General features: G+C 50.9%; 1 protein-coding gene across 1 annotated transcript; it reads left to right on the top strand.

Annotated features, from left to right (window-relative positions):
* Positions 1 to 13,981: 13,981 nt before the first annotated feature.
* Positions 13,982 to 14,296, top strand: LOC146184965 (uncharacterized). The gene has a single exon (XM_084605850.1). It carries the CDS (start codon positions 13,982 to 13,984, stop codon positions 14,294 to 14,296), a length of 315 nt encoding a protein of 104 aa, XP_084461976.1.
* The last annotated feature ends 9,712 nt before the right edge of the window (positions 14,297 to 24,008 follow it).

Genomic DNA, 24,008 nt, shown 5'->3' with positions numbered 1-24,008 from the left:
TCACTCACTCACTCACTCACTCACTCACTCACTCACTCACTCACTCACTCACTCACTCACTTGTAATCGTGATGTGCTGGACTATATTGATCGGCTCGATTTATGGGGGCTAACAACCCAAATCGACTCATGCATTGACGCTATAGTAGGGAGCTCCATATAATTTGGACCACGTGGGGTTCTTTAACGTGTACTGATATCGCTGTTAGGTTTGGGCTGTCGCGTGCACCTGGGTAGCGTACCACTGCCAGCAGTTATTACATGCGGCTCGCGGCCCCCCGGTAGCGTTGGCCTGGCGGCTCCGTGGACGGCGGACGGCATCAACGGTCCCAGCAAAGACGAGGCGTCTTCTAACGAAACAACCTTTACTACAACATCGTGAAAGAACGGGCAGAGAAGCTGACCCGGAGAGAATACAGACACTCTCGCACAGCTGGTGTCTAGCGTCGTCTCCACGGCGCGTCAGAGTAGTCTCTATCTCAGCGGGTGGTGGTGGTGGTAGTGGTTGTTAGGAAGAAGAAGGGGGAGTGCACTGGCCGGTTGACTGCGGACGGTGTCGACACCGCCACTGCCGAGTGCAGATAGTAGGAGAAGGAGGAGGGGAAGAAAGATAAGGGAGCTATTTCAGCGGAGTCGGCCGCTGCATTTTATAGGTTTTCCAGTTCACAGGGAAAGGGTAAACCCTCACAGGAAAGGGAGAGCCAAACACGTTTGTACACGACGAGATGACTCAATCGCAGGTGGTCCGACCTCATCTCCTCCACCTCCTGCAGACGGGCGAGGGCGGCGCACTCTCTGACGAGCTCCAGGCTTGGCCGGCGTTTGCACACATACGCACGCACACACATTTGGCGCGTGGCAGGATCACGCTGAGACTTGTCCGCGGGAGGAAGCGTTGCGCGGCCGATGAACGGCGCCGAAATGGCCGATCCGCTCGCGGTTCTGCCTGTTGCTATGCGGTGGCCGCGTCAGTTGTCCCACTTGTCGGCGGAGAAACATAACAGACTGCCCCGCCGGGGAAGGGAGATCCCGAAAGGGCAGGAGACTGCATCCGCTGTCCGGAGGGATCGAGATATTGCTGCTAGCCGGGGTCGTCCGACTCTGCTTCTCTTGAGCCAGTCACACTGAAGAAGCCCTTGGCAAGTCCGGTTTCCAAGGCACTCTGCAACTTGTCTTCGGGAGAGATTTCTGACAACCCACAATGTCACAACCACGCTAAAAACTCAACCGGTCAGCCAGCAAGCACGGCACAATCTTCACTCAGTTATGCCAGACTATTTCCCTCTTATGCCCCCATCTATATTAAAGGGCAGATCAGCAGCACTTGGAACGCGTCCACAAATTTGAAAATTGCGCTTTCAAAAACGTCACTTCAAACAAAGATAATACAATGCAACCTGTTCAAAATCCTATGTCAGGAAGAAAAACACCAACAAGTGAAAATTGAGGCTTCTCACGTTAGGGGCTCCGACTTAAGCCATCGGCGTTACCATTGAGATCACCCTTTTCACTAAAGCTTCGGTTGTCCGTTTCACGGAACAACCGTACCTTCCTGTTTCTGTGCAAAGAAACGCATGAGCCTGAGTCGCTCACTCTTCTAAGCAACCTATCCCTCTCCTTACGCTTGGCGCACCATGTCACGCATTTTCTCGGCACGGATGCATTTGTGCCTTTGGGATAGTCGCTTTCTTTTTCGCGATAGCCTCAACTTGCTCCATTCTGTCTTGCGCCTGCCTTTCCGTTTTTTTCTACGGCAGCACTGGAACACAGGCTTTCTGCTTTCTTTTTGCAATCGTTTGAGTTTGCTCTCTTTACGATGGCAGCATTCTTTCTCGCGCCTGTTCCGCGTTTTCCGTCGGCAGCACTAGAATACTAGCCTTCTGCTTTCTTCCTGAGCCATCTCTGGCAAGCTAGCGGTCAACGTTCTAGCGGTAACCGGAGCTTGTAGGGCACGGGTGCCGTCGAAGCGGTCAAAGTGCGGCGCCGCGCCTGCATCGCGGCCAGCAGCGCATGACTCACTTTCAGTCAAGTTCGAACATATGGGGGTGTTACTCCCGCAAGAATGCGCCACGAGGGGACTAGACGCTACAGTCGCCTTCTAGCCCCGACGTGCCAGCCCTAGCAGACAGAGCTGTGACCCCCAACCCGCGGTGCGAGAAATCGCCACTGCGGCGGGTTCGGGCCAGAGGGGACAAACACGAGTTGCGTACTCGAACAAGAGTTTATTGCACTGCTCGAGTACACGGCAAGAGAATAGCAATTAAGAACAACCGCCGTGTAGCGAGCGAAAGCCGCGTACGGGGGTGCAATAACAACCACCTAATGGGGAAGCGCGCCAAGGAGGTGAGAGGAGGAGTCTTCTCACCTGACACAGCTTCTCGCTCGCATCCCGTTGCGGTAAGAGCCTACGGTCAGCGGGCGATTCTCGGTGACGGCGGTGGTCTCCTCGGCGGAAATCATGAACCGCGCGCTGCGCGCCCATTCGCCGAAGAACACCAGCGAGTTGCTACAGTCGCGCTCCTCGACACGGAACGGGAGAGAAGGTCTCCCGGTTACGCCGGCAGGAAAGAGGGAAGCCCGCGGCAGCGTCGCCGCAGTCCCGGGAGGCGGCGGGGGGTGGCCAGCGTGCCCTCTCCTCCGCCAACCTCTCTGCCAGCGCGCGTAATCACGCGTGTTAATTACGCGCGGGCGTTATAATGGAGGAAGGGGATTGTGAATCCCCACATCCCCCCCTCCTTAAAACCGCCGTACGGCTAAAAGTAGTCACGTTCACCGAGGGATATATCGAGGGGGCCGGCTAAACGCCGTTTAACTTTTAAACACAAAGAAAACCGTTTAAACCCAAAGAAAAGTTCCAATATACAAAAAGTTGCAGACAGCTCACAGCCACGGGTGTCGGAGGGGGAGGCAAGGCCGACGACCACAGGAGACGACCTTGGAGCTGGGGACACACGTGCGGCGGCGCAGGTCCCGCTTCTTCACCGTCACCGGGCCAGCCTTGGAAGTGTCGATGGCTGCAGGCGTGGTGCTGCATTCATCGTCGGTCAGCCAGGGAAGCCTGCCGGGGGACGGGCAGGAACTGCGTCTTCGCGTTGCGTAGCGTGTTGCAGGCCCCCCTCATCGGGTCGTCCGCTCGCTCCCGGCCGGCCTCTTTTCCCTCCGTCGTTGACGCCGCCGGTGGCGAGGGCAGCGGGGCGCCAAGCTGCTCCCGCTGGTGAAGTCACGGCCGCGAGCACCGAACAGCGCCAAGGCGGGCTCTTTGCTGCAGCTTTCGTCGTGCTAGACGCAGGGGCCTGTTCCACGAACTCCGACTGGCTCGCTCCGTAGCCGACCGGAAACCGTTTGTCTTGGCCCGGTTGACGGTGAAAGCATGCTCTGGCTGCGGGAACGCCACTCCTTGGACGGCCTGCTCCTCGATGCTGCAACGGTCGTCGTGGCCTCCGCCGGCTCCCCTCCTTGCTGGCTGCAATGCTGTCTTTTCCCTAGTTACATTTTTGTTTTTGTTTTTAAATCTACCCCCACTCGATCTTTTCCAAGAGAAAGCGCGTGCTTGCTCTGGAAGCAAAATGCGCTGAATATTAACAGAGCGTCCCATCTATATTCAGAACAAGAAATTACTCCCTGCGCATTGGTCAGAGTACGTCTGCCGTGGGCGCAAGTCGTAACGAGGCGCGATGCTCGGGATCCCAAGCCTTGCCTCTCGCTGCAGCTGCCTACTGGTGGGGGAGTGCGTCCTCCTCGGGCCACGCAGCGGGGCTCGGATTGCGGTGCGCTTTGTGAAAGTCTAGCTCCGCCATCTTTGCTTGCAGCTCTGTCGCGCGTCGGCGTGTGCCCAACGCTGCAACCGTGGCGTTGTTGCGAACTTATAGCGCAAGTTTACCGGTTCGACAACGTCACCACCATGCACATTACTAGGCAGCGAAATGACACAACTTGAAGAAAAGTCTTAGGGCCGTTCGCATGCTCAGCGATGCACATGTGCGATATAGCTCGTCTCAGCGTGGCGTGACCAACCTCGAAGGACTCATGTGTATCCTTCGCGTGGAGAAAGGATTGCGCAAGGTGCTATCGGAGTACTGACGGCAGGGATCCAACGCGCTCACAGCAATACAAGCTGTGTAGCGCCCGCGCAGGCAGCAATACCAGCGTGCCCTTTGTGCGCCGCGGCCGCGCCGCTCGGCTCCCAGAGCCCGTCGAACACTGGTCGACAAAAATAAAAAAGAAAAAGGATCCTACCGCTTTCTTCCTAAAGCTCCCTTAAGGCTGACTAGGCTCCCCACTGCACTGATGGAATTAAAACGGTCAGCACTTAAACTCAGAGAAGCCGGGTAGGCGGCCCTTCTCTGAGGCTGCGAGCCATCGCGACGAACTGGCTAACGGGCGCGGCAGAAAGGATAGTAATAACACTTCTCATGCCTTCAACGTGCGTGTGCAAAATACATACGCTACAACGTTTCCAGTTCTCCCGTAGAGCATGGTAAGTCAAAACACTACGAGAGAATGCCCATCACACCAGCGTCCGCGCGTCACCCTGCTACAGAGCGGTGGAGTCGTGTGTGACATCCTGCTCTCGCAGAAAATTACAAGATCACAGTGGCTAGCGTCAGCTCCTGATCTCTCGCAATAAGATAAGTTAAGGTGGTTTTGCTTGCTTGCCGTTGTGCAATCACCACTGCAGTATTAGAAGATACTGAAAAGTCAGTCCTATTCACTGCCATGGCTAGTCTATGTGTCGGCGTCGCACACACACAGACACTCGATTTGTCACACCTCTGGCCCCACGTTGGGCGCCAAAATATGGGGGTGTTACTCCCGCAAGAATGCGCCACGAGGGGACTAGACGCTACGGTCGCCTTCTAGCCCCGACGTGCCAGCCCTAGCAGACAGAGCTGTGACCCCCAACCCGCGGTGCGAGAAATCGCCACTGCGGCGGGTTCGGGCCAGAGGGGACAAACACGAGTTGCGTACTCGAACAAGAGTTTATTGCACTGCTCGAGTACACGGCAAGAGAATAGCAATTAAGAACAACCGCCGTGTAGCGAGCGAAAGCCGCGTACGGGGGTGCAATAACAACCACCTAATGGGGAAGCGCGCCAAGGAGGTGAGAGGAGGAGTCTTCTCACCTGACACAGCTTCTCGCTCGCATCCCGTTGCGGTAAGAGCCTACGGTCAGCGGGCGATTCTCGGTGACGGCGGTGGTCTCCTCGGCGGAAATCATGAACCGCGCGCTGCGCGCCCATTCGCCGAAGAACACCAGCGAGTTGCTACAGTCGCGCTCCTCGACACGGAACGGGAGAGAAGGTCTCCCGGTTACGCCGGCAGGAAAGAGGGAAGCCCGCGGCAGCGTCGCCGCAGTCCCGGGAGGCGGCGGGGGGTGGCCAGCGTGCCCTCTCCTCCGCCAACCTCTCTGCCAGCGCGCGTAATCACGCGTGTTAATTACGCGCGGGCGTTATAATGGAGGAAGGGGATTGTGAATCCCCACAAACAACAACCGCTCATGCCAGCCCTCAAGCTAGGCATTTCCTCTGGCGGCTTGCCACTCAAGTTACACGGGTCCTCCGATGAGCCGCATTGCTCAGCTATGCTCAGCGCTAACCGGCGCACAATCAAGCTCCTTCGACAGCTGGGGCGCTTCGGATTGTGTGAGGGCCATGTGTGCCACATCCGCATTCGCACCGGGGTTGCTTTCGTGAATACAACCTAGCGTGGTATCGGGGCACGAACGATTCTGACTCTGCTCTGGTCGCTCGCTGTCGCCTTCGCAAGTCTCGCTCTCTACAGCGTTCGCGCACTCCTCGTCGGTCTGCCCTGGCTGATCACAACTCGCGGGCTGCGCTGTTTCCCTGATCGGCACTTCGTTTTTCTGCGTGCCCTGCTCTACGACGAAGCTGATTTCGGAAACCGAAATTTTCTCATTTTCTAGCTGATTTCCATCTCCGCCACACTCTCCACAAGCTTCTGCTTCTGACTCGAGAGGCGGTTCAGCTAGTACCAGTTCCCCACACTCATTTGATGGAACTGTATCTCCTACAGCTACTTGGGTCGGCATGCAGTTCACCTCGCTTAACGGCGTCAGTTCGGATTTCTCGCCGATTAAGCCTGTGCTAACCGTCTCAGCTAGCGTCTCGACCAAGGTAACATAATGCTCTTCTATTAGAGGCTCGGTCGGCTCGCTACTGCGGTCACGTTGCCCGGCCGCTTCCCCAAGCTGTTTCTCACACTCCGGTGCAAGTTCGATTTGCTCCGAAACTTCCGCACTGTCTAGCCATTCGCTTACAGCGGCTTTCAACTGATAGGCCAAATCAAAGTACGATTCGTCACGATGTTTCTCGCTCTCATACCTCTTCCGAAGATCATGAGGCGTTATCTGATATCGTATCAGCAATGACTCTTTTAGATCATCGTAATTTTTCAACCGGTCGCCAACCAATCGCTTGATTTCTTCCGACGCTTCAGCGGAGAGAAGAGCTACCAACTTCTGCGCCCAACTATCTCGCTCGAAGCGTTTACTTCTGCAGACATTCTCGAAGTCTGCCAAATACTCGGCCACATCCTCGGCAATGAGGAACGGCGGCGGACCATCTCGCGGTATTGAACCGTTACACTGAATGGCATTGCGAGCTTTAATCCTTTCCACACTCATTCTATGGGCTGAAATCTCCAGCTGCATCAGTTTCTTTACGCGGGCGTCCTCTTTTTTGTAACGTTCCCTACGTTCTCTACGTTCACGTTCCACTTTCTTGTGACATTCTCTACGTTCACTTTCCTCTTTCTCGTGACGTTCGTCAATGATTTTAAGGCATTCCGAAAGCTCGTCATCTTCAGCTTCCAACGCAAGAATAGCCTTTAACACTTCTGGTTTTCTGAGTTTGTCTGACAAATCCAGACCCAACTCCTTCGCAAGCTCCAGCAATTTCGGTTTGCGCAACGACTTCAAATCCAAATCCATGGCTGTTCCGAGTGCTGCTTTCTCTACTGCCCACTATTGCCTTGCTGCAATTAACCCAGCAGCAACGACAACACAATTACCAGCTCTGTTCTCTACTTAACAAAAGCCTGGCAAAACTCAGTAGAAGAAAGTACCGCAATCACCAAACCTCGCAGCCAAGAATCCAACGCAGTCGTTCCGCTGCAGGCAACCAGTCATCACACAGGGCTCGTTGCACTGCTCCCGTCTTTCCGCTTAGCTGCTTGTTTCACGGGTCACGCCTGGGACATCTCCGCTCTTCCCACCAGATGTTGCACCTCGGTCAGGCCTGTCTCGTTTCACCGACCACGGTCACTGCTTGGTCGTCCTCGTCCCTCCGCTGTTGACCAGTTGCTGGACGACGGTATCGCCTGGATCGTCCCTCCAACCACGATTACGGCTTGGTCGTCGTCGTCCCTCCGCTGTTCACCAGTTGCTGGACGACGGTATCGCCTGGCTCGTCCCTCCGACAACGGTTACGGCTTGGTCGTCGTCGTCCCACCGACGATGGTTATGGCTTGGTCGTCCCACCGCTGCCTACCAATTGTTAGGTTTGGGCTGTCGCGTGCACCTGGGTAGCGTACCACTGCCAGCAGTTATTACATGCGGCTCGCGGCCCCTCGGTAGCGTTGGCCTGGCGGCTCCGTGGACGGCGGACGGCATCAACGGTCCCAGCAAAGACGAGGCGTCTTCTAACGAAACAGCCTTTACTACAACATCGTGAAAGAACGGGCAGAGAAGCTGACCCGGAGAGAATACAGACACTCTCACACAGCTGGTGTCTAGCGTCGTCTCCACGGCGCGTCAAAGTAGTCTCTATCTCAGCGGAGTCGGCCGCTGCATTTTATAGGTTTTCCAGTTCACAGGGAAAGGGTAAACCCTCACAGGAAAGGGAGAGTCAAACACGTTTGTACACGACGAGATGACTCAATCGCAGGTGGTCCGACCTCATCTCCTCCACCTCCTGCAGACGGGCGAGGGCGGCGCACTCTCTGACGAGCTCCAGGCTTGGCCGGCGTTTGCACACACACGACGCACACACATTTGGCGCGTGGCAGGATCACGCCGAGACATGCCCGCGGGAGGAAGCGTTGCGCGGCCGAAGAACGGCGCCGAAATGGCCGATCCGCTCGCGGTTCTGCCTGTTGCTATGCGTTGGCCGCGTCAGCTGTCCCACTTGTCGGTGGAGAAACGTAACATCGCGTAGCACACGCTTTGCATTCTGCCCCCATCAAAACGCGCCAGCCGAGGTCGGGATCAGGCGTCAGCAAGCCGCAACAAGAACACCAAATCGTACGTACTGACGGCTTTTGTAGTACGCTGACAAAAAGATAATTACAATGCCTGTGCCTCAAATGAGATATTCATCGACTTGACAGCATTTGCCGTTCTAAAGGGGAGCTTTGTATTTACGTCCGGCGGTCTTTTAAGGCTGTAGCGTACGACTCTATGCATTGTAATGAGTAGGTGTTAGTTAAAGAACAGGCGCATCTCTTTTCGAGAATTTCGCGATATTGAAGGATTCAAATCTGCAAAGGCTGTAGGTAATGCATGCAAAGTGGTTTTGAGCTAGCATTCAAAATGATTACGTAATCGACGATTAAACTTCTAGCTTCTCCTCACAGCACTTAAGTTGTGCGGAGAAGCTAGGTGAAGACCTCACGGATGGTAATTTCTGATGTTCGTTGCCTTCGCCCACGTCCTGATGGGCCTTTTCTGAAAGGTGATAATCAACATTTCTAGACTTTTGTTTTTGGTACCATTGTTTTTATTTTTTAAAACTGTGTCTATGCAGGAAACGTACCGGTACCGTCAGTGATATTATCATGCGTCCCCCCACCCGTCGCTGTGTAGTGCGGTGAAGCCTGATAGCCGTCGCGGTTTTAAACGCTAATTGCGCCATTGTTTAAAACGCTGGTGCCAATATATTTCGCATGCTTTAAGAGCGAGCCGTAATCATTCAACCGCTCGAAACTCATCGAAATCTAAAACCGGTGCAGCTTCCCTTTAAGGATCATTTTAAGAGATTGATGATTAAGCGAGTAGCGTATATAAAAACGAACGAACGAGGATCCTCAATGGGAGCAGTGGGATCCCGGCTGACTCACCTGCCCAGGTAGCACAGAAACGCTACGGCAATTTTACATTTTTGTTTCAGCCGATGTTATTTTGATGTTGTAAATATCCTTTTTTTTCTAATGTTTTAGTAACATTACATGTAAATGGTAGTGTACTATTTTAGTAAACATTTAAACAATATAAATCTAACATGGATCCAAAACTGTTCAAAATAATGAAGTAACCTTGCTCGAGAGTGTAGGCCCACCACTTGTAATGGTACAAAACTTGCACTCTTTGCAGAGGCCACACGACAACACAACTCCCACACTCACCCCTGAACAAATAACAGTCAAGCTTTAATATCCTTCGCCAAGCGTGTCCATGGGTGATAATGGCGAATGGATAATAAGCAAAGCTTCCTAAGAAAATAATAGAGCTATACGTGTATTCTGCGGCAGACATTATCTCAATTGAAGAAACAGTTCAAAAGTGCTGGCACTCAATGCTTGAATTATATTTGATATATTATTTTATAGTTATGAATGAATGAAACATTACTTGAACGTCTCGAAGATTATATTGAAATAACGTTCTTTTGCAACATTACAATAATGTTCAAAATACAGCTTAAACATTAACATTCAAAGGTCAACATTAGTATAATGTTTCTTCTGAATGTTCTAATAATGTTATATTGTATGTCAAAAAATATTAGGCAACATTCATGCAAGTTACATAACACTTGCATAACATTATTATAATGTTCGGTGCTTTCTATGTTCTAATGCTCACCTTATAGTCAGTCCGCGCGAAACCATTTCTGCGGCGATTCGGTGGTATGACTGTTTTTTCACGAATGTCACCACGCACTTTCAATCTGCGTGACCGCCGTGTTTCGCGTTGCGCTCGGCGGCGAGTTCGTTTCTAAGCTAGCGTATAAACGCGCGTATATTGGGTAAATGTGGCCAAGATTTAAACACAGTGGTGGTTCCACATGTTGAAGGCATAATGCAATTAACGACCAAGCAGACAGTGCCATGCCACCGAGCAGCTCCACCGAATCGCCGTAGCAGCGCGGTTTCTCTCGGGCCGACGATAAGACGGGCCCCTCATGTAATGTCCCCTGTGGACCCTTGAGGAAACAATAAATAAATCACAACATTGGTGGTGGTAGAAAACATTTACATAGGATACAAATACAGGCTGACCCTGAAGGGGCCAACGCTCACAAAAACTAGGTGGAGGTCCCTAGTTCGGGACCCCAGTGGCGTCTGCCGCCGCTCGGGCTCGCCCGACTAAGGCCCGTTGGGCCTTCAGGTCGGAGCAGCCGAGCAGGGTCGCCTCCCAGTCCTCCCGGGTTGGGTTGGGGTGAGGGGGGATAGCCTGATTTGAGGGGCAGGCCCACACCATGTGGTAGATGTCCGAAGACACCACCCCACAGTGCGGGCAGCTGCCAGAGAAAGCAGGGTCGAAGTGTTTTAGAGCTGCCGGGCACAGCAGTGTGTTGGTATAGAGGCGGAGTAAGAGCCGCTCATCCGCCTTTGAAAGGCCTTTACATGGGCGGGGGTAAAGGCTGTGGCTAGATTGGTAGTAATTTACGATATCTTTGAATGTATAAGCCGGATTAGGATCAGCGTCCTGGTCGGAGGGGGAGGAGGAGGAAACTTCCCGGAGAGAGAGCGCGCGGGCGGCGGAGTCGGCAGCCTCGTTTCCAGCCAGCCCCTGATGAGCAGGAGCCCAAATAATATATCGGGTAGCGGGGTCCCCAATGTAGGAGCTATGTTGAAGTATTCGGTAGGCTAGATAAGGGGTCCAGCCCTGTTCGACGTTCCGACAGGCCCCTCGCAAGTCGGAAATTATATATTTCGAGCCAGAGTGGGAAGCAGCCAATGCTATGGCGACCTCCTCCGCATGAGTTATGTTGCGGGCCCTGAAGCTAAGACCGTTGACTGTTTTCGCCTCGTGGACGACTGCGGCCGTGTACCACCCCCATGGTGCGGGCCAGAGGCATCCACATAAAAAACGCCGGGTTTAGAACCATAATGGCGTGCCAGGGCTTCCGCCCGCACCAGGCGTCTGCCATCATGGTCTTCGCGTGTCATTTTGGTGGGAAGAGGGCGCATCTCCACGGCGCTGGAATGCGTGCCCGTTCTTCCATAAGTGCCGTATGTTTGATGTGGAGCCGGGCAAGAAGGCGGCGGCCCGACTGCGTCTGCGACAAACGCGTGTATTGATTTGTGAGGTGCGCTTCCCTCAATTCCCTGAAGGTGTTCACCATTCCCAGCGCCATGAGGCGCTGGTTTGAGGTATTCACCGGAATATCGAGGGCACGCTTAATGATTTTGCGGAAAATGACCTCGAGGGCATCCTCATCTTGCTTCCGCAGGTGGAGATATGGAGTCGAATACAGGATTCGACTGGTTACGAAGGCGTTTGCCAGCCGCAAGGCATCCTTGCTTCGTAACCCCCCGCGTTTATTGGAAACCCGGTGGACCATGCGGCCCACCTGTTTCCCCACCTTGCGGAGTTTAGCCAATGTGGTGTCTGGCTTGCGGTGTTGGGGAATGAAGAGTCCCAGTACTCGGACTTCTTGTGTTTCTGGAATTGGACCTGATTGAAGAGTAAGTTGAATTTTAGTAGTGCATTTGGGAGAGGGGCGGATGTGCACAAATTCCGATTTCTGTGGGGAGCATTGAAGGCCGCAGCGGCTAGCATAGCGGTCTACTATAGTCGCCGCCTGCTGCAGGCTGGCCTCAATGTCTCCAAGTGAGCTCTGTGTGGCCCACAGGGTGATGTCGTCGGCGTACAGAGCATGCTGCACGCCCTCGACAGCACCCAGCTGGGCCGGCAGGCGCATCATGGCCAAATTCAATAGCAGGGGAGAAAGCACTGCGCCTTGCGGCGTTCCCCTGGTACCTAGGGGGAAGGGGCCGTGTTCGTTATCCTGAATGCGGATGTAAGAGTGGCGGTCTGTGAGGAATTGGCGGATATATTGGAAGGCACGGTGGCCACAGTTGGTTTGACTTAAATAAGTGAGAATAATATCATGCGTTACATTGTCGAAATCCCCCTTAAGATCCGGGGCGAGTACGACCCTGTCGTTATGAGGGCACTCGAGGGGGTCAAGGACTTCCCGATGTAGTTGAAGCAAGACATCCTGTGCGGATCTGTGTGGGCGAAATCCGTACATGGTGTCCGCGAAGACATGTTGTGTCTCAATAGGTACTCAGACAACCGGTCCCGCACCATCGTCTCCATAAGTTTGCCCACACAAGAGGTAAGAGAGATGGGGCGAAGGTTGTCCGTGTTTATTGCTTTGCCGGCCTTTGGTATGAATGTGATCACAGCGGTTTTCCAATAAATGGGGAGTGGCGTATCTCCTCGCCATATTGCATTGATGTAGTCCAATAAAGTTGTATAAGCTGAGTCGGGAAGGTTAGCTAGTAATTTAACAGTGATTTTGTCCCGGCCAGGTGCAATACCACGTTTCATTTTTCCCAGGGCTGCCCGCAAGTCGTGGAGCTTAAACGGCTGATCAAGCTCAGCGTTCTCAGAGCCTGCATAAGAGTACGCCTGCCCACGGGTGTCCTGTATGTTGCACAAATATCGGTCCCTGAGTTTGTGCGCGAGTTGTGTAGTATTACCAGAGAAGGTGTGGATTACACGCTGAAGATGTTTTTGTATTTCTCTACGGGTCTGAGTTGGATCAATGAGGGCGCGAAAGAGGCGCCATGTGTTTCGGCTGGACATTTGATGCGCTGCCGTGTTGCACCTATCCACCCAGTTAGAGTCGGCGAGCTGGGCCGCGTACTCAGCCGCTCGCTGGGTGAGCTCGGCAATTCGAGCTTTAAGGTTTCTGTTATGTTTCTGCCGGCGCCATCGGCGGACGAGGGAGTGCCAAGCTTCCCAGAGGTGGAGTAGGTGGTTGTCCACAACCGATACCACCTCTGAAAGCTGAATCCGAGTTTCGGTCCCAACATTGAGGTGGGCCAGCCCGTGGAGCCGGATATGCCACAGCTTTGTCGATCTCTGCTGTGCACTTGCCGATAGAGCGCGCTGGCAACCAGTTGTGTCCAATTCGGCCACTGCTCGTGTACCTGTATGTGACGCCCTAAAAAGCGGAGCACAAGCTTACAACATAATTTTTACTAGTTGTATTACTGTATACGTGATCCAAAGAGGTCGTGTTTTGCACCCCCCCTCCCCCTGGTGGCTTCACGTGTTTATGCCAGGCTGCGCAAGCGAAAGCAGTTTAGACATAGGCGTTAGACTGTGTTCAGCATTATTTTGCTCCTTTATTGCTATGAAGACTGATCGATGGTCAGTAAAGTATTTGGCTGCCGTCTCGACATTGGCCACATAGTATCGAGACGACGCTCCCTTTGGAAGATCAGCTCTATTGCGGTCCCCCATTTGGCGTTTTGAACAGTCGGGTCAGCTACAAAGTGCATGCCAACCTTGCTCTTCCTTCGCTGCATGAAACTGTCTTCTTTTCCGTTAAATTACCCGAAGGTTAGACACAATTCTTGGTCAGTCCCATAACCGGCACGCACTTAGCGGTTACATCAAGTGTCTGTTCAATCGTTAGACCCGGGACCGAGGTAGATTCCTTGCCGGAGCCACGTAAACACCTTGAGTGATGCCGCTGTCAGAGACGGCGCGGCGGCGGAGACCGAGAGGCAGCTGTAGCACCTGTGAAGCCACAGCGACGGCGCGTGCGTCGGTCTTGGGCCGACCACGCCGAAACTCGTGCAGTTAGCCCCGTAAAGCTTTCGCGAAAGCTTTAAAAGAAGCTTTCGAAGCTTCTCGCGCAGGAACAGGGCGAGACTCAAGCGCGCGCTGTATTTGCACCGAGGAAAAAGAAACAGAAGGACGGGCTTCGGAAGCTGGGAGATAGGGGCTTATCTGCAGCAGTAGCAGCAGGAACAACAGCGGCTCTCAGATCAAAGAGCCATGGCGAAAGCCTTCGTCGACAGCACCATCGAGGCCAACAACGTGGTGATATTCTCGAAGAGCTACTGCCCTTACTGCAAGAAGGCCAAAAAGATCTTCGAAGACCTGGACGTGTCCTACCTGGCTGTGGAGCTGGACACCCGCGCTGATGGCGACGACATCCAGAAGGTGCTGGGCAGCATGACCGGCGCCACCTCGGTGCCCCGGGTCTTCGTAAAGAAGCAGTGCCTCGGCGGTGCCTCCGACGTTGAGACAATGAAGAATAACTACAAGCTGCAGACGCTGCTCACCTCCTACGGGCTGCTCAAGAAGTGAACCGGTGCGAGGCCTAACTCTCAGTGGCGATGGCGGCCTTTCGGACAACGTGCGCTTGATGTCCCGGACTCCCGTTCCCCGTCGACGGCACGTATTCAGCGCGGACTTTCTTAGATACAAGTTAGAAAAACGTATTAAAAAATTGCACCTACGTCCAATGTGGTTGATGGAACCTTTGTTGCTTACTTGCACTCCGTACTCACACCTTCATCGTTCTTCGGCGAAAACATCTGCCAGCGTGTTTGGTGATGGGTGTACATTCCTTGGAATTTTGCTTGTGCCTAATAGGCATGGTCCGCTAGACAGGCCGCCATTGGAAACTGACCCTGGCAACGTTTAGCGCTAGAACCCTAGCTAGTGAAGCTAGTTTAGCAGTGCTGTTAGAGGAACTAGAGGGTATGAAATGGGATATCATAGGGCTTAGTGAGGTTAGGAGGCCGAATGAGGCATATACTGTACTGAAGGATGGCCATGTACTGCGTTATCGAGGCTTACCAGAGAGGCGACAACTAGGAGTAGGTTTCCTTGTCAATAAGTATATAGCGGGTAATATAGATGAATTCTATAGTATTAATGAGAGGGTGGCAGGCATCGTAATTAGGCTTAATAAACGATACAAACTGAAGGTTGTACAGCCTATGCACCCACATGTAGTTATGGTGACCAGGCAGTTGAAAGCTTCTACGAAGATGTAGAATCGGCAATGCGAAAAGTAAAGACGCAGTATACTGTACTAATGGGCGGCTTCAATGCCAAGGCACGAAAAAAGCAGGCAGGAGACCAGGCAGTAGGTGACTATGGCATTGGTTCTAGGAATAGCAGGGGGGAGTTACTAGTTGAGTTTGCAGAGCGCAATAACTTAAGAATCATGAATGCCTTCTTCAGCAAACGGAAGAGCCGGAAATGGTCATGGAAAAGTCCTAACGGGGAGACTAAAAATGAAATTGACTTCATAATGTGTTCAACCCCCGCCATTATGCAAGATGTAGAGGTAATCGGGAAAGTGCGATGCAGTGACCACAGGATGGTGAGGTCCCGAATTAGCCTAAATATGAAGAAGGAACGCGACAGATTAGTAAGAAAGAAACCCATCAACGAATTAGCGGTGAGGGGGAGGGCAGAAGAGTTCAGGATCTCGCTACAGAATAGATATTCAGCTCTAAACGAGGATGGCGACATTACCCTAGAAGCAATGAACAATAATTTCAGATATCATTACTGAATGTGCGGTAGAAGTAGGCGGTAGGATAGTTAAGGAGGATACCGGTAAGCTGTCTGAGGAGACGAAATATTTAATTAAGAAACGCCAGAGTATGAAAGCTTGCAATCTAACAGACCAGATTGAATTGGCCGAGATATCAAAGCTAATCAATAAGCGCAAGGTGGCCGATATAAGGAAGTATAACATGAAGAAAATCGAGCATGCTGTAAAGAACGGGGGAAGCCTTAAAGCGGTAAAGAAGGAATTGGGCATAGGCAAAAACCAGATGTATGCGATAAGGGAAAAGGCTGGCAACGTCATCACGAATATGGAAAAGATAGTCAAAGTAGCCGAGCAGTTCTATACAGATCTCTACAGTAGCCAAAGAAGTCAGGACCGTAACGAGATTGGCGGTAGAGAAAAACAGCCAGACGTGCCACCAGTGACGAAGGACGAGGTCAAGAAAGCATTAGCAAATATGAAAAGGGGGAAATCAGCTGGAGAGGATCAGATAACTACAGATTTGCTGAAGGACGGGGGGGGGGGGGGGGGGGGATATCGTGTTAGAAAAACTGAACTGGCAACCCTGTATACGCAGTGCCTGGTGTCAGCGACGGTGCCGGAACCATGGAAGAATGCAAACATTATCCTCATTCACAAGAAAGGGGACTCTAAGGACCTTAAAAATTACAGACCAATCAGCTTACTGTCTGTTACGTATAAGGTATTTACTAAGGTAATCGCTAATAAAATCAGGACAACCTTAGACTTCAATCAAGCAAAGGATCAAGCAGGTTTTCGGAAACGGTACTCTACTATCGATCATATTAATCAGGTGATAGAAAAATGCTCGGAATATAATCAGCCCTTATACATAGCATTCGTTGATTACGAAAAAAAAAACAAAAACATTTGACTCAGTTGAAACCTCGGCGGTGATGCAGGCATTGCGAAATCAGGGGGTAGACGAGCCGTACGTGAATGTGCTGGAAGATATATATAGTGGCTGCACAGCAACCATAGTTCTGCACAAAGAAAGTAACAAAATTCCCATAAAGAAAGGTGTTAGGCAAGGAGACACAATCTCCCTGTACTACTCACAGCTTGCTTAGAGGAAGTATTCAGAGACTTGGAATGGGAGCAGTTAGGGATGAGGGTAGATGGAGAATACCTCAGTAATCTGCGATTTGCTGATGACATTGCCTTGCTAAGCAACTCGGGGGATGAATTGCAAATAATGACTGATGACCTAGACAGGAAAAGTAGAAAGGTAGGCTTGAAAATCAATTTGCAGGAGACTAAGGTAATGTTCAACAGCCTCAGGAAGGAACAGCAGTTTACATTAGGTAGCGAAATACTGGAAGTATTAGGCGAATATGTCTACTTAGGACAGGTAGTAACCACAGATCCGGACCATGAAAAGGAAATAACAAGAAGAATAAGATTGGATGGAGCGCATTTGGCAAGCACTCACAGATTATGACTAGCAGCTTACCGGTATCGCTAAAGAGGAAAGTATATAACAGTGGCATCTTACCTGTACTCACCTATGGGGCTGAAACGTTGAGCATAACCAAGAGAGTTCTACTTAAGTTGAGGACAACCCAGAGGGCTATGGAACGAAAAATGGTAGGGGTAACATTAAGAGATAGGAAGCGTGCAGAGTGGGTCAGAGAAATAACTCAAGTTACCGACATTCTAGTGGAAATTAAGAAGAAGAAATGGGCATGGGCAGGACACGTAATGCGGAGAGAGGATACCGATGGTCGCTTAGGGTAACAAACTGGATTTCAAGGGAAGGAAAGCGTAGCAGGGGGCGGTAGAAAGTTAGGTGGGCTGATAAGGTTAAGTTCGCAGGGGTCAAGTGGATGCAGCTAGCACAGAAACGGGTTAAGTGGAGAAATATGGGAGAGGCCTTCGCCCTGCAGTGGGTATAGTCAGGCTGATGATGATGAATAGGCACGGGAAGTTGCATTCGTGCTGCTTGCACATCACGTGGCGCAATTTAAATCTTTGTTTTCACACTTTGCTCATCTCAAAGCGTCGAGAATTAATTTGCGCATTGAGAATGTTTAAAGCAAGATAACACCTTTATTCTTTTCGGGGTCCCTGGCGACGTTCTCAGACTTTGCGGTTGTTAAAGACTTTGGTTCGTGTTCGTTTTGAAGGGCGTGCGTGTTCTGCCCGCTGCGGTCATTTTGTCTTTTTTTTTTTTTTTTTTACTTTTTGTCACGATGTGGCGAAGGCCGAAAGGGATGTTAGAAATCCAGCTGTTTCACATCAGTCATTGATTCTCTGACCTTGATCAAGCTTTTGCGTCCGGCTAAAGAGATGCTTTGTAGAGTTTGTATTTGACTGGGTGGAATGAATGAATGAATGAATGAATGAATGAATGAATGAATGAATGAATGAATGAATGAAGCCCTTATTTGCAGGAAGGGATGGCTCTTGGCCGCTGTTTGGGTAATTAGGGAGGTAGGAGGGATGGGAGTGTAGCTCATTGCTTCTTCACGGTTCTTCAACCTGTTTCTTGTTGCTCCATGCTGCCGATCTGCGCGCTGTAAGTCGACCTCTCTCACACTACTCGAAACAGGCCGCTCTAACTGCCATAGGTAGCAATGGAATGTTGTATTGTAGTGCTTGATAGAATCTGATGTGCTAGGGTGGGCATGTCGTCGTGTAAAATATGCGTAATTTTGTTTCTTCCTCATGAAAACGATGCGCATTGGCATATAAGATGTTTTAGGTCTGCTGTACACTGCTCCTGACAGTGGGTGCATATGTTATGTTTGAGTGTTTCGTGTCTGCCGAGAAACCACTTGCCAAGTATGTGTGGTGTGTAGGCTGCGTTTGTTATTACTTTGTTGAGAAATATCTCTTGTGGTCGAGTGAGCGCTTTCGTGTTGTCAAACAGCAGCGTTGGCGTTGCTAATTTACATAACGCAAGCCTGCTGTCGTGTTTTATTTTGGTGCGTACATAGCGCATCATCGCTCTGCCAGGGGAACCTTTAGTGTGCATTGCTTAGTAGGGACTTAAGTCTACCGGGTTGGGCATGGAGTTGGGGTGTGGGGCATTGTACCTTTCAGCTAGCTCACCCGCTTGCGCGGCTGCGGTTCCCCCGTTCGTGCCAGTATGTCCCAGTGTACATAAAATTTGATTTTTTTTTTCCATCTTCCCGCATTCGCTTCAGCTTCTTTTTGATGTCGTTGGCTACTGCATCTTCTGTAGTTGGTGTCGTAAGCTTTGAAATCGCTGCGTATGAGTCGGTTAAAATTCGATATCCATTGAAACTATCTCTTGTGGCTGCAGCTGTCGTAATGGTGTTTATGGCTCCCCATGTAGCAAGCAACACGGCGTGTAAAATTGTCCTCCAGGTAGGTGACACGTGTGCTGTCCGTTGTGTTGGGGCGCTGGCACACAAACCCAGCCACACCCACCCTTTCATTTCTAATTGCAACGTCAGTGTAGATATCTACTGTGTTCAACGGTCTTGTGAGGGCCGTTCTCTGTTCTAAAAGGTGCCTATAGCCACCACGTTCTGCCTACTAATAGATCGTTGTGGCCTCAGTGCGATTACCGGAGCCTCCCACGAGGGTGAATTGTTTGTTCTCAGGGGCTTTGGGGCAATGCTGATTCTGTTGTCCCATGCCATGATCTGCTTCCCTTGCGTCGTGTTTTCTAGTCGGGATCGCATTCGTATTTTTGCTTCTCTGATAATATCTAGTATGCTGACCAGCATTCCTTGTGTGCTTATGAAGCCCAGTAAGGGTGCGAAGGAGTGGCCCTGTGTAGAAAACTTTTCGATCTTCAGGTCGCGATCAGAAAACTCATACACGGGGACCCTGTACAGAATCCTGCCGACAGCAACCGCTCTAGACAGTGTTTGGCACGCTTTTGGCTGGATTCCATCGTACTTGTTTGAAATCCGGCCAATCATATGCAACATCGGAGTCCAGTTACGCTGCAATGTACGAATACATTTACGAGGACTATTGCAACTAGAAATCTGTGCCCCCAAGATGTTTGTCTGCCCGAATGCAGACGTGATGTTGTGTTCTCCAATATGCAGTGTAATCTTTTTTTTTTTTTGGCGTTCGTGGCATTCTCGCTATCTATGTTTATGAGTCTTATCTTTTCAGGCGACAGCTGTAGTCCCAGTGCCTCTAAGCTGTGAGTAAGGATGAAGATTGCTGCTTGTAGCTAGGCCTGCAGGCTCTCTTCATTTGAGTAATCCACTGCTTCTGTCCATATGGTGACATCATCTGCGTAGATGGTGAAGCGGGTCGAAGTGTATCTCTCAAGCGCTTCTGCTACGCGGGGTATGGTCAAGTTAAATAGCAAAGGGCCGATGATAGAGCACTGGGGCACCACCTATCCAAGGTTCTGGGGCTCCATCCCGAAGCTTTGCATAAAGCTTAATAGGTCTGCTTTGAAGGAAGCTCTATATCCAATTGTATGCTTTTTGGCTGGGATATCTCATTTCTAATTCTTGTGGGATTACTTGTTGTTTTACATTGTCGAAAGCTTTGCGCATATCGCTTTGCGCTTCTCTTTTTCCCCAGCAGGCTTCGTAGAATTCCCCACAGCGTTTTGAGGCTGGGTTCGCGGCCGAGCGTCGCACAAGTGTTGTTTCAGGCATCTGTTTCGAGCTGTTGTTGATACTCCTTGATAAGTCGATACTGGCGCTTGGTGAGACCCCGGTGGCGCTTTCCTTTATGTCTGTGTATTGTATGCCTAAGGATGTTCACATTTCACCACAAGTTGACAAGGTGCCAATTCATGTGTGTTATGGTGTCGTCGCATATTATTGTGCCTCGGGCCCAAGGCCGCGTTTCTGCAACCATGACACCGAATTGCGCGAAGTCCATGAAGTTGCCGCCAGTGGCTGTCCGAAACTTTCCCCAGTCGATGACCACCGTTAGATTTTTGTCTCGAAGCAGGCAGGCGCAGTGGAGTATGAGATATTCTTGCGTCTCACTCTCCGCTTTGAATTTCTGCACAAGGTGCAGGTCACGGAGTTGTCGAAGCGGCTACGATATACGAGGGTACGCAATGACCCAATCCTCACCTCAAACATAAGGCCACTCCCAAGGTTGTTCTCATAGAGGACGACTGCCCTCATAGTCTCCTTGTACAGTCGGTAGCAGTCGGCGGTAGAATTTGATTTCATATTGCTCCAAAATATATTTTCAGTCTCTGAAACCTGCCCCCTGACTGCCGCCGTCCTCTTTGCAATCAGCCGTGATGTCAGAGCAAAGAATCCGTACTTCTCCAGCTCGGCGTGCCCAGTCCGTTTGCAGGCAGACGCCCTCTGGCGGAATTACCACCTGGAATTCTTCACGTGCACCGATACACGGGCACTTTTCTTTTCTTCTTTATCGAAGAGTGGCCACCGCGTCCTAAAACAACGATTGAGAGAAGGATGACAACGCCCGTGTTTCAAAATATGTAATTATTTTTTACTTGTGATATTACTTGGTCCAAGGAGGTTATTTCGTATTTTATCAACAACGCAAGGGAAAAGAAACAGTACTCTTTCGAAGCATTTTGCGCAGTAAGTCGGCGAAACTCAGCTTTCTGCTCAGCTTCTCAGCTTGTCGCTTTCTGCTCACTTGCGGTTCGTTTGCGTGGCTTCATCCTTTTTTTGTGAAAACATCAATTTTTCTTGCATACATGGACTGATGTTTGTTGGCATTTCATTAGAAATTGGCTTTTACTTACGTGAGGGGGGAAAGTTACTTCCGTTCTGCTGGTCTGTCGGGAGCTCTAATGTTTCTATATTTTGCGCATTTCTCCCTTGTCAAGAAGGGTTGAGAATATTTGAAGCCCGGATACAGGCGCATACAGCGTTGCTTGACTCTGCGGCATTAAAGTGATTGTCTGTTGGGAGCTCGTGCGCATGGTCGCGCGAGGATACCGTCAAGTCGGTCGTTTTGTTACTTTAATTATTTTCTGCATGATAGGCCTCAGGGTGGCCCCAAGCCAATTAAAGCTATAAGCTTGGCGTTCCACTTGTCTAGCGTTAGTCATGCGATGTCTTGACCTTGCTTCAGCTTTGGCACCAAGTAAAAGTACACGCAGTGTTTTTCAACTTTTGAACGGATGGAGTGCTAGGTGTACACCAAGGGTTGCACACACGCGGCCCACGAAGCTGTGTGATCCTGTCTGGTCCAGAAATTTCTGCCATTTCTGCCATCTCAGATAATTTTTTAACCGTTGGCACAAGTTAGCTGGGACACCCGATATATGAATATTGCTACGTACCTATAGCACCGCGCGGCCGTCGCGCTCAGGGGCAACGACCGCTTCGTCGTCGTTGTTCCCAAGCGCAAATCGAAAGTTAATGACAGGGACTGTGAAAAAAACTCGAGCTCAAGTCACCCAGCATATTGCAATCTATTGATCTACCCCTGACACCATTCGAGCAAGTGGGCATGAACCTTTTACGCCCATTTCTTTTATCCTCGAACGGGCACAAGTTGATCGTAGTCGGCACAGACTACTTGACAGGATACGCTGAAACGAAATTCCTTGCACGAGGTACTGCCGGTGAAGTTGATCACTTCTTTATGAACGACATTATGCTTAGATACGGTGCACCCTCGACCATCATTGCTGACCGAGGCTATGCGCTTACAGCTCGGCTGCTGCGGGATACCTTAACTCTCAGCCATATACCGATCATCGCGCAACAACAGCATATCACCCTAAAAAAAATGGCCTAACGAAACGGCTCAACAAAACATTAGCGGACATGATCTCCATGTACGTCGACGTTGAGCATAAAATGTGGGGTGATCCTGCCATATGTCACCTTCGCCTACAATACGGCGATGCAGGAAATCATGCAGTTTTCACCGTTCCGTCTTGTCTATGGCAGAGAGGCCCGCACGATGTTGGACGTGATGCTCCCGCGCGGGGATGAATCGGTCGCATCCGATGCCGCCCATTTCGCGGAACAAGCCGAGCAAGCCCATCAGCTGGCCCGCTTGCACATCAAGGAGCAGCATGCCATCGACGCTCGACACTAACATTCGGCACAGGGAACTCCGCTTCGAACCAAAGGACCAAGTATGGATGTGGACCCCCGTGCGCCACAAAGGCTTGTGAGAAAAACTCCGTTGGTTTTTCGGACTGTATAAAGTCCTGCGCCGCCTAACTACGAAGTTGTTCCCGATGGAAGTGTGGCCGTCAGTCTTCGGCGTCAGCGGCTTAAAATTGTGCACGTGGTGCGCTTAAAGCCGTACTTTTCGCGTGAGTGCTGTGTCAACGTTGCGTTTCGCAAACTTGACTTTTCCCGCAAGTGAGGACTTGGCTTATTGTACAGTTCACCTCACCCCTAATATATTTTTCTTCTCATCTTGTCATTGAGACGACTTTTTTTCTTTCGCGGGGTGAATAACGCCACGTGCCTAGCAGCGCGCGGCCGCCGCGCTTGGGGACAACAACGACGAAGCGGCCGCTGCCTCGAGAGGCGCGTTGGAATTGAACTCGGATATCAGTGCTGGAAGTAGGCCTGGTTCTCGGGCTCTCGCCGACGCGTACTTTCACGGCTCTCTGGGGATTGAGTCGTGACAATATATATGGGAATCTGGGTGCACAAACGTTCACTGGCTTTAACAGTACAGTTTCATTCGCACTATATAGGTGAACACTCTCGGTGTTCACGAGAATAAACATTATTGGTATTTTGTGATTGCACGGATGGTTCGCCCACATACGAGAAATATTTATTGCACGTGATCAACCATATCACGAGCTCCCTGATGTCATGCACCCGTTGTCTTCCTAGTCGTTGGCTGCTTTATGTTCGTTTTCTCCCTTTTAGGAAAAAAATACTGCGTGGTAAACTACAGCTTTATATCTGAGCATCTTTTGGAGTGTAAGGTGCTTGCGATGTAGAAGCTATGGGGCAGTTTTCTGCCTACATTATGGATAGATCAGTATTGCATGGAAAGACAGTGAGGTAGGTCGGAAATTTGAACCTCTGGCTTGCTTCTCTGCACTGAGAAAGGGGAAGAAGAACACAGCGACTGAGGAACACGGCTTTTTAGAAGAAAGAAGAAGACAACAAAGAAATTTATCGCGATCGTTCCTATACCGCTGCAGCACGACGGCTAACTCAACTCGCAACGAAAGAGGCTCCAGTCGACGGATATTGGGGAGAAGAACGTTGCAGTTGGTACGGCCCTTCAGTTCTAAGTAATTTTCTCGCGTAAGTTTCGCGTCAGGAACTAGTTGCCGATTTGGTGAAACAATTTCGCCATGTATCAGCTTCGCAAAAATCCGCGCGTGGATTGAAGCGCAGTTAATTATTGTGCTTGAAGTCGGGCTGATTGTACGCTGTGGGTGGTACGCTGCACATCATAAAAAAACAAAACAAAGTGTCGTACGATTCGTACGAGGAGGGTCGTAAGTCCATGCCTTCATTTTCGCGAAATATAACCCTATATAATGAGTGCGACACACATCACATACTTTATTAGGAGAGATATGCACCGAATATTTTA

The sequence above is a fragment of the Amblyomma maculatum genome, chromosome 6 (assembly GCF_055883805.1).
Source record: "Amblyomma maculatum isolate TAMU_Amacu chromosome 6, ASM5588380v1, whole genome shotgun sequence".
Lineage (NCBI taxonomy): Eukaryota > Metazoa > Arthropoda > Arachnida > Ixodida > Ixodidae > Amblyomma > Amblyomma maculatum.
Note: the sequence above shows the minus strand (reverse complement) of the source record. Positions and strands in the feature narration are given on the sequence as shown.

Excerpts from the sequence above, each read along its gene's own strand:
- LOC146184965 (XM_084605850.1), top strand. The coding sequence starts at position 13,982 with ATGGCGAAAGCCTTCGTCGACAGCACCATCGAGGCCAACAACGTGGTG.